Source organism: Polychytrium aggregatum (assembly GCF_025602895.1).
Source record: "Polychytrium aggregatum strain JEL109 chromosome Unknown BJ171scaffold_28, whole genome shotgun sequence".
NCBI lineage: Eukaryota > Fungi > Chytridiomycota > Chytridiomycetes > Polychytriales > Polychytrium > Polychytrium aggregatum.
The window spans coordinates 119,510-135,168 of NW_026516230.1; the positions used below are offsets into that span (position 1 = coordinate 119,510).

Sequence of the window (15,659 nt, forward strand, 5' to 3'; positions counted from 1 at the left end):
CTGACCATACTTTTTTTTTTCCTTCTTTCGTTGCGTCAAGAAGGCCGGGAGTGGGAACGGAAGCCGGGACTGCCGACGGCGAGGCCCCAGACGACCAGCCAATGCGGGCGCGGCACGCAGTGGCGGTGGCAGACAGGCAAGGGTCGCTCGGATGGGCTTCGTGCGCCAGGCGGGCCGATGCGATTCCTGCGAGAGAGAACGCATGCCGATTGGCGCAGAGCACGGCCTGGCTGGAAAGACGACGGGTTCGGGCCGGGCAGCCTGGTCGAACGAAGGGCCGGGTCTGGCAAGAGGCAGCTGTGGTTAGCGTCTCTGGACAGATGTCGCTGAATGCATCGCTCGGTCTGTCTCAGACACAGCCAAATGACTCCCAAAGACATTGGCCCGGATGGCCGGGATGTCGCAAATGCAGACGCTTGCACAGCACATGGACGACATCACTATGAAAAAAAAGCTGACGTGTAAATTACGCGTTGGCCAATACTTCCCTCGCAAATCCCCCACCGGACTCAGCATAACAAGGAAAAACACGTCTTCTCGCGTTTTGTTTTGCCTTGGGGGTCGCGTCTGGCCACTGAAGCGACCGCGACGGGCTCGGGTCACCCGCATTTCTCCTTGTTCGTCCAGGTTGCTGGCTCCCTGGGTGTCCCCGAACCCGCACTGCCACATCCCGTGGAGCCCTCGGCCAATGGGCTGCTTCCGTTCACGTGACATGGCATCCGAGTCATCCCGGCTTTTCACTGTCTTCCGCGACTCGTTCACTGTCCATGACCCCCGGCTGCTTTCCTGACTCATCTGTGTTCATGGGTCATCAGAGCCTTCGGACTTGGACAAAAACCGGGCATTTCCGCCCCCAGTTGCTTCGTCAATCTCCTCTTGATCCTTTCTCCCCTCGACCTTCTCATCCGACTCTAATCATGAGTTCAGCCGCTCAACCATCTGGGCACGATCACCCAAGGCATACTCCATATCCAATATCATCGACCAGGGTACCATCCTCGATAAATAGGGCTCACGATGGGCTTCCCAAGAACAGATCCATCTGTCGTTGTCGCAAGTGTAGCACCGATTCGCAAGGCTTCAGGATTGTCTCCAGAACGACCTACTACGACCACTTCTATCGCTATGGCTTTCCACCTGGAGTCCCCCCTGTTCACATGTACTCGCTCAAAGATCCTCAAGAAAACACAGCTGGCCATCTTTCTTCGTTCCCTCACCGTCCTATTACAAGCATATGCGAAAATAACCCCAATTTGCGAACTTCGCCGACATTTCATCCCCCAGTGTTGGTGGTAGATGAACTGCGACCACATGGGATAACATCGCAGCGACCTTCATTGGGTAAGACTGAGCACCTGATATCACATTCTCGCTAAATTTTTGTGTGCGTCACGGTTTCAGTCTTGAGCAATAATCAGTGATCTGTGCTTGGACGCTGCCAGAGCTCACTACGAAATGACCAATACACTCTCGATTTGTCCGACTTTGTTTCTTCATCCTTGGCCTGGCCCAAAGGCTCACCCCGCGCATTTGAGCACGAGAGCATGGATATCCAAACAGGAGCATCTATTCAGCAATGCACCCAAGACAACGAAGGCCCTGCTCCAGCTCAATTTGAACGCTGCCCTTCGTGGTCGCCAAGCATGTGGGCATCGCGGGACTCTGAAGAAGCGTCCATGTACTACGAAGACTCTGAAGACTCTTCGATAGACTCAGAAGACACCACTTCAAGCTCACCGAGAGAATTCGATGACATTTCGGGTGAGATATCAACGTCACCCAGCCTGATCGTATCGTCGAATCTTCCTGGTCTTGCTTCAGAGTCCGGTTGACTCATATAAATGCCACGGTTCACCTTCCAGGACAGTATCCGGATAGCTTCCTCGGCCACTTTCGACTGCTTGAAATGAATGAAGATGATGAAGAAACTGGTGACGAAGAGCCCCGCATATCAGATGGTGAGTCAAATTCAAAGGACAGATAGCAATCCGATGTAGCATCCGAATTGATGTATTCACCCGCGGCTTTCCCCCAGATATCCCGCCCTTCTATTCGCAGCTGGTCAAGGTGTTGACCGAGTGCAATGTTACCGACAAAGCCATCAAATCTGTCCTTAATCATTGCAACAAATTCCAAGGATTGTCATTACCAGCTGCACCCAGTCTGTACAAGATCCAAAAGATCATTTGTTGCGAGTGGAACGAGTATCTTCAGAGGCTTCCCTGCTGCCCAAACAGCTGCATGGGATTCGACATCAATGATAACCAGAGTCGAATATGCACGTTTTGTGGAGAGGATGCTTATGCGACGGTGAACGAAAAACTTCTGAATGGCGGCATTCAACCACAACTGAGGCCGATTCAGACCTACAAGTATTTCGATTTTGTTCAGATACTTCAGACACTCTACCGAAATCCAACTATGGCAGAGTTGATGATGTACAGAGCAAACAGAGCGAGCGAACCAGGTACTTTCCACCCGTATTATTTCCCAATACTATATTGCTATATGGTGCTCTGAACTCACCAAATCTGAATCTTCAGGCGTCATGAGCGACATTTTCGATGCCGAATATTACCAGCACCTTTGTAGTCGCTCAATGTTCCAGCAGCCCACCGACGTTGCTCTCGGGCTGCATTTTGATGGCTTCAATATCAATCAGAGGTACGCCCGCTCTCTGTTTCAAAATCAGATTATAACCACAGCTGACCTTTGTATCTGGTGTAGGCAAAGCCATCAATCGTGGGGCTTCATCTTGATCAACTTCAATCTTCCACCTGCTCTGCGCTACAAAAAGGAAAATCTCATTACGGTCTTGCTTACGCCTGGTCCACGATCGCCTCGTGACTTTGATACATTTTTGAAGCCGTTTTTCGAAGATATGAAGAGACTTGAGACCGGTGCGTAAGCCCCTCTGGTGTGGATCACTTGGTCACTCCACATAATCCTCGCGAGAGCACGCTGCTGACGGAGCAATGTCTCTCGCTCCCAGGTGTTGAGGCGATAAGGGTCGACAAAAATGGCGTGGAACATTCTTTCACTCTCCGAGGTCACTTGCTGTACTGCCAGAGTGACATGCCCGGATCCAACAAATTCGGTAAATTTTCTGGGCACACCGCCACGAAGGGCTGTCGTCTCTGCGAAATAACGGCCACGAGGGCCGGGGGTGCCATGTGCTTCTATGAACGTGACACTCCCAGTCCATACCGCACCGAAGAGAGTCTGAACAGAATATGGGAGGCCATCGATCAAGACGGCATGCCCCGAAACGGTACGTTAACGAGACGAGTCAGGGCGTTGTTTTCGACTCCGATGTTAACATTAACTATGTTGATCAGGGATCGTGGGGCGACCAGGTGTAACTCAACTTGAGTCCATCGAGCTCAGCTTCTGTCTTCCTCTCGATCTGATGCATGTGATCTCGAACATCGGTCCACTCATGATGGAGATTTGGAATGGAACGCGGAAGGCTCCCTCATCCTCAAGTTTGGACCAAAAGATCACGTCCAAGTGCCTGAAAAAGATCGGAAGATGGATCAGCGAAGGCAGGATTCAGATTCCAACAGGCTTTGGTGCCTCTTGTCGGGACCCTGTCTCATACAAAAGCTTCAAAACCGAAGAATGGAAGAATTGGATTATCATGTACTCCCTACCTCTGCTCAATGCGGCGGGCTTTCCACTAGAACACTTGTAAGCTCTTGATATTGTACCCTGCTCGAACCGGGGCCCGTCCTACGGTCGATGAGATACTTGATTCGAATTGATCCTAACAGTGATGCTATTGTGCCTAGATTGGGATGGAGGCGCTTTGTCTATGCCCTTCGATTGATGCTGCTTCCCCAGTTGAATGTTGCTCAATGCAATCAGATCGAGAGAAATCTTCAGAGGTTCCAGGAGTACTACACAGAGCAAGTAGCACGAGACAGCAGTCCCTTCACTTGAGGATGTTGGGCAGCTCACTAATTCTCAATATCTAACCACGTATACTCGAAATGTATTCACCAGGTCAATCGCAAATCTCCCAGAGTCACTCGAACCTCCTCCAGACAGAGCTCCAGACCTGTCTGGACTTCGTTTGATGAAAACCTACGTGCATCAGCTCCAACACTTGCCTAGGTGCATCCGATTGTTTGGACCCTTGGTATATCAATGGCAGTTTGAAATGGAAAGAACCTGTGGTCGCCTGAAGCTCATCGGGCGATCGAAGGTCCATCCAGTGGACAATATGGCCAATCGGCTCGTCCTCCAAAGCTCTCTGAGCGGTCCAAGCATTGCTCCGAACTTGACCTTGAGAGGAACATCCAGGTTGGGCGAAGACCCTGGGATATGGCCATCCTCCTTTGCAAACAATGGGCGGGCCTCGAATCAAGATAGCCGCGGAACCTTGTCTGGCCAGCAACAAAAGCTGAAACTACCTTCTGAACAAGTCGCGAAGCTAAAGAGCGCTTATGCCAGGACGATTTCTGCCAATTCCTCATACGGCTATCGTGAAGCCTTGCAATATGTCCATTCACTTTGGGATCAGAATTCGGACACTTGCTCCAAACACACCAAGATGGACGCGGGGGAACTACATGTCATATCTCAATCACATCGGATGAGCACGGCACATCATCGGATGAACTCTGTTGTGAAGGTAAGGCATTCGGCAGCGCGCGATAGCGAAGCCTCATATGAGCTAATGCATTCTGAATCTACAGGTTTGGACCAATATGCCCGATGCATCAGCAAGCAATCACCCATATTCTTCTGTCCGCTTCTATCAAGTCCAATATTTCATCAGCCACTCCTTTGATGGAGAAACAACAAACTGGGCATACTGTGTGATTCCAAAGATCAACATCAGATATGGAGATGACAGTTCAGGATACCGCCCATGCAACGAGTGCGCTACCTTCCACCTCGACAGCATGGAGTCAACGAATCATATCTTTGTTCCAGCCGATGCCATCGTTTCTACTGTCGGATACTTCGAGATGGAAGGCGGTGGGTACAGCTTTGCTGCAATTGGAGAGGCAAAGTCAGGCTGATACTTATATCAACCATTCCAGGTGGCTTTTATATTATCGAGCAAGATCCTCCGATTTGACAAGTCGATGCAAATGTCGCAGGTAGTTGGGCCAAAAAGTGCTTGAGGCCGCTTGATGACGAAGGGAGTTTGTCCGAACTTGACCCATAGTGACCATATCAGTGTAATGACAGGTCAAGTCGGAAGGTTTGGAATATAAATATCCCCCCGACCACCGCTTCCTGCCCGCTTCCGTCGTCAGGCTCAAGTCAATACTCCCCTCAGGCCCTCTCTATCCTAACTTCCTCGGCGGGCCCATGAGCCGATCGATGACATAGGTGCCGTTAAACGCATGCATATTGAGGATGAGCCGCATCATGAATATGTCTCTAATGTTTTTAACTCTAACGCTTCCTCTTTCACTATCTTGAATATGTCTCGAATGTAGGAAGCCATCCAAATCCAAGTAAGTCCCTTCATGACGATTGAGTATCATCTGAGAGAGCTCGAAGGCGACGCTTCAACTAACCGCATCGCTCATTCCCTCCAGATATCCTCGCCCCCATGGGACATTATCTTGATTATTATCATTTCGGGTTTGTTATCACTTGCGTTTTTACTGAACACGGCATATCATACCGCATTCTGTTTGCGACTCTGAGGTTAAACTGGCTGGTGGAGCAGTGACCACCGCGGGTTTGACCTAATCCTGGACTAGTTAGAACGGCCGAGGATTGCCCCAGGAGTTCACGGTGCCGCCCAACGGCGGTCGGAACTGGGGTGTCCGAAAGGCAGTTCTCAGAACGGGTCATGGTGAGGGAGAATGAGGATATGAGAGGTTCGGGGCCGGGAGAAACCGGGGCGGAGGGGTCCCGGAACGGAGCGGGACGGAGCGGGACGGCAAGCGAATGCCAAATCGGGCCAGAGCACGTGTGGGAAGCAACGCTGTTGATTGGCTAGCGAGCAGTCCCAAAATGGCATCGTTCGGACGAGGCTGCACCAGACTGTCGGCACACACGTGACTCATTCTGTGTCTTAATGTGCCTGCTGACCAGGTCCCGAGCCGAACACAGCCACTGTAGAGGGGTCACGTCCTATTTTTTTCATCGTGCATCCGGCGCTGGTGGGGTCACGTAGCAGATGCAGGCACGATGAAAAAAATAGGACGTGACCCCTCTACAGTGGCTGTGTTCGGCTCGGGACCTGGTCAGCAGGCACATTAAGACACAGAATGAGTCACGTGTGTGCCGACAGTCTGGTGCAGCCTCGTCCGAACGATGCCATTTTGGGACTGCTCGCTAGCCAATCAACAGCGTTGCTTCCCACACGTGCTCTGGCCCGATTTGGCATTCGCTTGCCGTCCCGCTCCGTCCCGCTCCGTTCCGGGACCCCTCCGCCCCGGTTTCTCCCGGCCCCGAACCTCTCATATCCTCATTCTCCCTCACCATGACCCGTTCTGAGAACTGCCTTTCGGACACCCCAGTTCCGACCGCCGTTGGGCGGCACCGTGAACTCCTGGGGCAATCCTCGGCCGTTCTAACTAGTCCAGGATTAGGTCAAACCCGCGGTGGTCACTGCTCCACCAGCCAGTTTAACCTCAGAGTCGCAAACAGAATGCGGTATGATATGCCGTGTTCAGTAAAAACGCAAGTGATAACAAACCCGAAATGATAATAATCAAGATAATGTCCCATGGGGGCGAGGATATCTGGAGGGAATGAGCGATGCGGTTAGTTGAAGCGTCGCCTTCGAGCTCTCTCAGATGATACTCAATCGTCATGAAGGGACTTACTTGGATTTGGATGGCTTCCTACATTCGAGACATATTCAAGATAGTGAAAGAGGAAGCGTTAGAGTTAAAAACATTAGAGACATATTCATGATGCGGCTCATCCTCAATATGCATGCGTTTAACGGCACCTATGTCATCGATCGGCTCATGGGCCCGCCGAGGAAGTTAGGATAGAGAGGGCCTGAGGGGAGTATTGACTTGAGCCTGACGACGGAAGCGGGCAGGAAGCGGTGGTCGGGGGGATATTTATATTCCAAACCTTCCGACTTGACCTGTCATTACACTGATATGGTCACTATGGGTCAAGTTCGGACAAACTCCCTTCGTCATCAAGCGGCCTCAAGCACTTTTTGGCCCAACTACCTGCGACATTTGCATCGACTTGTCAAATCGGAGGATCTTGCTCGATAATATAAAAGCCACCTGGAATGGTTGATATAAGTATCAGCCTGACTTTGCCTCTCCAATTGCAGCAAAGCTGTACCCACCGCCTTCCATCTCGAAGTATCCGACAGTAGAAACGATGGCATCGGCTGGAACAAAGATATGATTCGTTGACTCCATGCTGTCGAGGTGGAAGGTAGCGCACTCGTTGCATGGGCGGTATCCTGAACTGTCATCTCCATATCTGATGTTGATCTTTGGAATCACACAGTATGCCCAGTTTGTTGTTTCTCCATCAAAGGAGTGGCTGATGAAATATTGGACTTGATAGAAGCGGACAGAAGAATATGGGTGATTGCTTGCTGATGCATCGGGCATATTGGTCCAAACCTGTAGATTCAGAATGCATTAGCTCATATGAGGCTTCGCTATCGCGCGCTGCCGAATGCCTTACCTTCACAACAGAGTTCATCCGATGATGTGCCGTGCTCATCCGATGTGATTGAGATATGACATGTAGTTCCCCCGCGTCCATCTTGGTGTGTTTGGAGCAAGTGTCCGAATTCTGATCCCAAAGTGAATGGACATATTGCAAGGCTTCACGATAGCCGTATGAGGAATTGGCAGAAATCGTCCTGGCATAAGCGCTCTTTAGCTTCGCGACTTGTTCAGAAGGTAGTTTCAGCTTTTGTTGCTGGCCAGACAAGGTTCCGCGGCTATCTTGATTCGAGGCCCGCCCATTGTTTGCAAAGGAGGATGGCCATATCCCAGGGTCTTCGCCCAACCTGGATGTTCCTCTCAAGGTCAAGTTCGGAGCAATGCTTGGACCGCTCAGAGAGCTTTGGAGGACGAGCCGATTGGCCATATTGTCCACTGGATGGACCTTCGATCGCCCGATGAGCTTCAGGCGACCACAGGTTCTTTCCATTTCAAACTGCCATTGATATACCAAGGGTCCAAACAATCGGATGCACCTAGGCAAGTGTTGGAGCTGATGCACGTAGGTTTTCATCAAACGAAGTCCAGACAGGTCTGGAGCTCTGTCTGGAGGAGGTTCGAGTGACTCTGGGAGATTTGCGATTGACCTGGTGAATACATTTCGAGTATACGTGGTTAGATATTGAGAATTAGTGAGCTGCCCAACATCCTCAAGTGAAGGGACTGCTGTCTCGTGCTACTTGCTCTGTGTAGTACTCCTGGAACCTCTGAAGATTTCTCTCGATCTGATTGCATTGAGCAACATTCAACTGGGGAAGCAGCATCAATCGAAGGGCATAGACAAAGCGCCTCCATCCCAATCTAGGCACAATAGCATCACTGTTAGGATCAATTCGAATCAAGTATCTCATCGACCGTAGGACGGGCCCCGGTTCGAGCAGGGTACAATATCAAGAGCTTACAAGTGTTCTAGTGGAAAGCCCGCCGCATTGAGCAGAGGTAGGGAGTACATGATAATCCAATTCTTCCATTCTTCGGTTTTGAAGCTTTTGTATGAGACAGGGTCCCGACAAGAGGCACCAAAGCCTGTTGGAATCTGAATCCTGCCTTCGCTGATCCATCTTCCGATCTTTTTCAGGCACTTGGACGTGATCTTTTGGTCCAAACTTGAGGATGAGGGAGCCTTCCGCGTTCCATTCCAAATCTCCATCATGAGTGGACCGATGTTCGAGATCACATGCATCAGATCGAGAGGAAGACAGAAGCTGAGCTCGATGGACTCAAGTTGAGTTACACCTGGTCGCCCCACGATCCCTGATCAACATAGTTAATGTTAACATCGGAGTCGAAAACAACGCCCTGACTCGTCTCGTTAACGTACCGTTTCGGGGCATGCCGTCTTGATCGATGGCCTCCCATATTCTGTTCAGACTCTCTTCGGTGCGGTATGGACTGGGAGTGTCACGTTCATAGAAGCACATGGCACCCCCGGCCCTCGTGGCCGTTATTTCGCAGAGACGACAGCCCTTCGTGGCGGTGTGCCCAGAAAATTTACCGAATTTGTTGGATCCGGGCATGTCACTCTGGCAGTACAGCAAGTGACCTCGGAGAGTGAAAGAATGTTCCACGCCATTTTTGTCGACCCTTATCGCCTCAACACCTGGGAGCGAGAGACATTGCTCCGTCAGCAGCGTGCTCTCGCGAGGATTATGTGGAGTGACCAAGTGATCCACACCAGAGGGGCTTACGCACCGGTCTCAAGTCTCTTCATATCTTCGAAAAACGGCTTCAAAAATGTATCAAAGTCACGAGGCGATCGTGGACCAGGCGTAAGCAAGACCGTAATGAGATTTTCCTTTTTGTAGCGCAGAGCAGGTGGAAGATTGAAGTTGATCAAGATGAAGCCCCACGATTGATGGCTTTGCCTACACCAGATACAAAGGTCAGCTGTGGTTATAATCTGATTTTGAAACAGAGAGCGGGCGTACCTCTGATTGATATTGAAGCCATCAAAATGCAGCCCGAGAGCAACGTCGGTGGGCTGCTGGAACATTGAGCGACTACAAAGGTGCTGGTAATATTCGGCATCGAAAATGTCGCTCATGACGCCTGAAGATTCAGATTTGGTGAGTTCAGAGCACCATATAGCAATATAGTATTGGGAAATAATACGGGTGGAAAGTACCTGGTTCGCTCGCTCTGTTTGCTCTGTACATCATCAACTCTGCCATAGTTGGATTTCGGTAGAGTGTCTGAAGTATCTGAACAAAATCGAAATACTTGTAGGTCTGAATCGGCCTCAGTTGTGGTTGAATGCCGCCATTCAGAAGTTTTTCGTTCACCGTCGCATAAGCATCCTCTCCACAAAACGTGCATATTCGACTCTGGTTATCATTGATGTCGAATCCCATGCAGCTGTTTGGGCAGCAGGGAAGCCTCTGAAGATACTCGTTCCACTCGCAACAAATGATCTTTTGGATCTTGTACAGACTGGGTGCAGCTGGTAATGACAATCCTTGGAATTTGTTGCAATGATTAAGGACAGATTTGATGGCTTTGTCGGTAACATTGCACTCGGTCAACACCTTGACCAGCTGCGAATAGAAGGGCGGGATATCTGGGGGAAAGCCGCGGGTGAATACATCAATTCGGATGCTACATCGGATTGCTATCTGTCCTTTGAATTTGACTCACCATCTGATATGCGGGGCTCTTCGTCACCAGTTTCTTCATCATCTTCATTCATTTCAAGCAGTCGAAAGTGGCCGAGGAAGCTATCCGGATACTGTCCTGGAAGGTGAACCGTGGCATTTATATGAGTCAACCGGACTCTGAAGCAAGACCAGGAAGATTCGACGATACGATCAGGCTGGGTGACGTTGATATCTCACCCGAAATGTCATCGAATTCTCTCGGTGAGCTTGAAGTGGTGTCTTCTGAGTCTATCGAAGAGTCTTCAGAGTCTTCGTAGTACATGGACGCTTCTTCAGAGTCCCGCGATGCCCACATGCTTGGCGACCACGAAGGGCAGCGTTCAAATTGAGCTGGAGCAGGGCCTTCGTTGTCTTGGGTGCATTGCTGAATAGATGCTCCTGTTTGGATATCCATGCTCTCGTGCTCAAATGCGCGGGGTGAGCCTTTGGGCCAGGCCAAGGATGAAGAAACAAAGTCGGACAAATCGAGAGTGTATTGGTCATTTCGTAGTGAGCTCTGGCAGCGTCCAAGCACAGATCACTGATTATTGCTCAAGACTGAAACCGTGACGCACACAAAAATTTAGCGAGAATGTGATATCAGGTGCTCAGTCTTACCCAATGAAGGTCGCTGCGATGTTATCCCATGTGGTCGCAGTTCATCTACCACCAACACTGGGGGATGAAATGTCGGCGAAGTTCGCAAATTGGGGTTATTTTCGCATATGCTTGTAATAGGACGGTGAGGGAACGAAGAAAGATGGCCAGCTGTGTTTTCTTGAGGATCTTTGAGCGAGTACATGTGAACAGGGGGGACTCCAGGTGGAAAGCCATAGCGATAGAAGTGGTCGTAGTAGGTCGTTCTGGAGACAATCCTGAAGCCTTGCGAATCGGTGCTACACTTGCGACAACGACAGATGGATCTGTTCTTGGGAAGCCCATCGTGAGCCCTATTTATCGAGGATGGTACCCTGGTCGATGATATTGGATATGGAGTATGCCTTGGGTGATCGTGCCCAGATGGTTGAGCGGCTGAACTCATGATTAGAGTCGGATGAGAAGGTCGAGGGGAGAAAGGATCAAGAGGAGATTGACGAAGCAACTGGGGGCGGAAATGCCCGGTTTTTGTCCAAGTCCGAAGGCTCTGATGACCCATGAACACAGATGAGTCAGGAAAGCAGCCGGGGGTCATGGACAGTGAACGAGTCGCGGAAGACAGTGAAAAGCCGGGATGACTCGGATGCCATGTCACGTGAACGGAAGCAGCCCATTGGCCGAGGGCTCCACGGGATGTGGCAGTGCGGGTTCGGGGACACCCAGGGAGCCAGCAACCTGGACGAACAAGGAGAAATGCGGGTGACCCGAGCCCGTCGCGGTCGCTTCAGTGGCCAGACGCGACCCCCAAGGCAAAACAAAACGCGAGAAGACGTGTTTTTCCTTGTTATGCTGAGTCCGGTGGGGGATTTGCGAGGGAAGTATTGGCCAACGCGTAATTTACACGTCAGCTTTTTTTTCATAGTGAGGCCCCCCAGCACAGCGCCGGGTGATGGAGCAGTGGCCGCACTTGGCAGCTGATGACGGCTCGTAAGCAAGTGCCAGACGGATCGGGAGGACGGAGCCGTCGCATGCCACGCAGCGCTCTGCGGCCATCTTGCCATGAACCGGCCGGGCAGCATCGGCAAAGGCCAACAAACAGCAACGCAAAGACACATGCCCGTCTGCCCTCGCGGAATCCCGGGACCGCGGTTGCGTCGACGGGCGGTCCCGGAACAGCAGCGATTCGCCGCAAGAGGCCGGCCTTGTCTTGGTTGCGCAGATGGCAGCATGTGCGGACGCTGGCGAGTGCGGGTCGATGCAGCTAAGTGGAGCTGAGCGCTTGCGCTGAACGCATCAATCGGGCGTATCCATCGAGTGGCTCCAACAAGTGCGTCTGTTGATCGCCTCTGTCAAGCGATTCTGTTAAGCACTTCAGTCGAGTGCATCTCTATGAAGCACGCTGCTCCAACACTGCTCCTGCACACTGCTCCAGCACACTGCTCCTGCGTCGCCCCCTGCCGCCTCGCCGGCCTCCGGCCCAGGCCACCGCCACAGACCGGGCGGCATCAAGGGGAATCACGTGCACCGGGCGGCTCCGTTCCGCATGTCGCACAGCGGCGGACGCGGCGGAGGCGAACGGGAATTCATGTGTTGCTGTGGGGCCCGCTGTGCTGCGGGGGCGCCGGCGAGAGCAGCCCGACAGCAGCCGAGAGCGGCCGAGAGAGACCACCCGAGAGACCACCCGAGAGACCTCCCGAGACCGGCCGGGGTCGCTTCCTCCCCTCCCTCCCTCGACACTGGCCCTCGTTAAATACGCCGCGGCGTCTCCACCGTCTCCATCGCATCTATTCTCCAGGCCGATCGCCTTTTCCTCTTGGACTCTGCAAACGCAGTCTCTGCCCTGATCTTCTCGCTTCCAGACCTGTTCTGCGACTACTCCAGGTATGCCGCCGTGTTCGCCGTGATCCTGTCGCCTCTGCAGCCTGGTGTCCCCAGCCATGCTGTTACTGTGCCCTCCCTCGGCGTGAGTCTGCCACAAACAACCGCTGTTTTCCGCTCTTCGCTCTCCGTTTTTTCATGGCGGTCGTCGTCCTTCAGCAGGGCGTTATTTCCGACTGCCTTGCGCGTTTGGAGCTTTTTTGATACGCGTGGTTGTCACTTTCGACTGCCTCCTTCGCGATCGTGAACTTGGCCCCTTGCCATTCTTCTTTGCATTTTCGCTTCGTTGCGGCCGCTGGCTTGGCCATTTGGCTTGGCCGTTGCCCGGCAATCTTGGGGGAAAGCTGGCTCGCCGTTGGGCGAGGGCGGTGCGGCAGACGTTGATCCCCCGCTTTATCGGCCTGGATCGCTCGCGTTAGCGATCTTTGCTCGATGTGGGTCATTAGCCCGTCACAATCCGTCGCGACCGATCGCTGTCGGCCGCTTGTGTCGCTGCGATCGTGTTGGGGTCAGGTTGGGTCAGGCCGCGACAACCGAGCGATCGCGGTGGCGGCAGCGTCACCATGACGGCCCCGCCTCGCCTCTCGCCCGCGGCTTGGCTGCCCACTCCGGCCTCTCCGCTCCCGGCTCCTCGTTCCCGCCCTCGCTGCTCGCCGCCTCCCGCCACCTGGGTTCTCGTCATGGCAGTCCTTCCCCACCCCGGTCGATCTCGTTCGCGTCGATCCCCACACATTATGACTCACCCGCCGTCAGAGCCCCGCGACCCCGATAAATAGCCGCAGCCGTCTCCGCCCATGACCTGCTGTTCTTCTCTCCAGAGCAAATGTGTCTCTAGACATCTCCCTCTAACCTGGTCTCCTCCTCCCATGACCTCAGCCATGCACGGTAAATCCGCCAACCCCGAAATCCACGACGAAATCCACGAGGCCCTGGCCAAGCTCGCCCATGTGGACTACACCAAGCCCATCATCCGCAACGCCTCGGTTGCCGTCCTCTACGAAGAGGCTCTCCAGTACGAGGCCGGTACTGCCCTGACCTCGTCCGGTGCCCTCTTCACCGACTCGGGTGCCAAGAAGGGTCGTTCTCCCAAGGACAAGCGTATTGCCGACGAGCCCTCCACCGTCGAAGACATCTGGGTAAGCCATTGCGCTTGTCTCCGTTTGGTCTGTCCGATCGGCTCTCCCGACCGTGTTGCCGCGCCGTTTCCTTGTTTGGCCTGCAAACCCCCACGTTGTCCTTGTCATGCCCTGTCATAGCACATGCATGTTACCGAACCCGTCGCAACCCTCTCCCTCCACTTCCTCCACTGTCGGCTCCTCCGCTTCAGTCGACGCCATGCTGACCACGCTTTCCCTTCCTCTGCCGTCTCGTAGTGGGGCCCCGTCAACATCAAGATCCCCGCCAAGTCCTTCATGGTCAACCGTGAGCGCGCCATTGACTACCTGAACCTGCGCCAGCGCCTGTACGTCCTCGACGGCTTTGCCGGCTGGGACCCCAAGTACCGCATCAAGGTCCGCATCGTCTGTGCCCGTGCCTACCACGCCCTCTTCATGCGCAACATGCTCATCCGCCCCACCGCCGAGGAGCTGGCCAACTTTGGCGAGCCCGACTTCACCATCTTCAACGCCGGCGAGTTCCCCGCCAACCGCTACACCACCGGCATGACCTCGACCACCTCCATCTCGATCAGCTTCGAGCGCCGTGAGATGGTCATCCTCGGTACCCAGTACGCCGGCGAGATGAAGAAGGGTGTCTTCACCGTCATGCACTACCTCATGCCCAAGGCCGGTGTCCTGTCCCTGCACTCCTCCGCGAACGAGGGCAAGGACGGTGATGTCTCCCTCTTCTTTGGTCTGTCCGGCACCGGCAAGACCACCCTCTCGGCCGATCCCCACCGCTTCCTGATTGGCGATGACGAGCACTGCTGGTCCAACGATGGCATCTTCAACATCGAGGGTGGCTGTTACGCCAAGTGCATTGACCTCTCTGCCGAGAAGGAGCCCGAGATCTACAACGCCATCCGCTTCGGCTCTGTCGTCGAGAACGTTGTCTACGACCCCGTTTCCCGCGACGTTGACTACGGCAACGCCTCCTTGACCGAAAACACCCGCTGCGCCTACCCCATCGGTGAGTGACTCGAAGGATTCATCGACTCTGTTCTGTAGAACGGGCGCACCGCCCTCTCCCCTTCCATCTGTTCCTGTCAACCACAAGTGGCCTAACCTTGCTTGCCTTCCACTCCTTCACCACAGAGTTCATCCCCAACGCCAAGATTCCTTGTGTCGGTGCCCACCCCAAGAACATCATCATGCTCACCTGCGATGCCTTTGGTGTCCTTCCTCCCGTCAGCAAGCTGTCAGCCGCCCAGGCCATGTACCACTTCATCTCCGGCTACACCGCCAAGATTGCCGGTACCGAGGAGGGTGTTACCGAGCCTCAGGCCACCTTCTCGAGCTGCTTCGGCTCGCCCTTCCTGGTCTGGCACCCCGTCAAGTACGCCTCCATGCTCGCCGAGAAGATGTCCGAGCACAAGGCCGATGCCTGGCTCATCAACACCGGATGGTCCGGCGGTGCCTACGGCACTGGCAAGCGTATCTCGCTCAAGTATTCGCGTGCCATCATCGATGCCATCCACGCCGGCGAGCTCGCCAACGCCGAGTACGAAGAATACCCCATCTTTGGCCTCCAGATCCCCAAGCACGTCAACGGCGTCCCCTCGGAGATCCTCAACCCCTCCAAGGTTTGGCTCGGGGACCAGGCCTCCTTCAACGCCACCCTCACCAAGCTCGCCAACCTCTTCTCCAACAACTTCAAGAACTTTGAAGACAAGGCCACCGACGAGATCAAGGGTGCCGGCCCCAAGATCTAA

General features: G+C 53.5%; 1 protein-coding gene across 1 annotated transcript; it reads left to right on the top strand.

The window, feature by feature from the left end:
- Positions 1-13,668: 13,668 nt before the first annotated feature.
- Positions 13,669-15,659, top strand: BJ171DRAFT_476303 (ATP-utilizing phosphoenolpyruvate carboxykinase; the record flags this gene model as incomplete). Its single annotated transcript, XM_053108825.1, has 3 exons — positions 13,669-13,926; positions 14,164-14,917; positions 15,043-15,659. The coding sequence occupies 3 exons, from the start codon at positions 13,669-13,671 to the stop codon at positions 15,657-15,659; spliced, it is 1,629 nt and encodes a 542-aa protein (XP_052964880.1).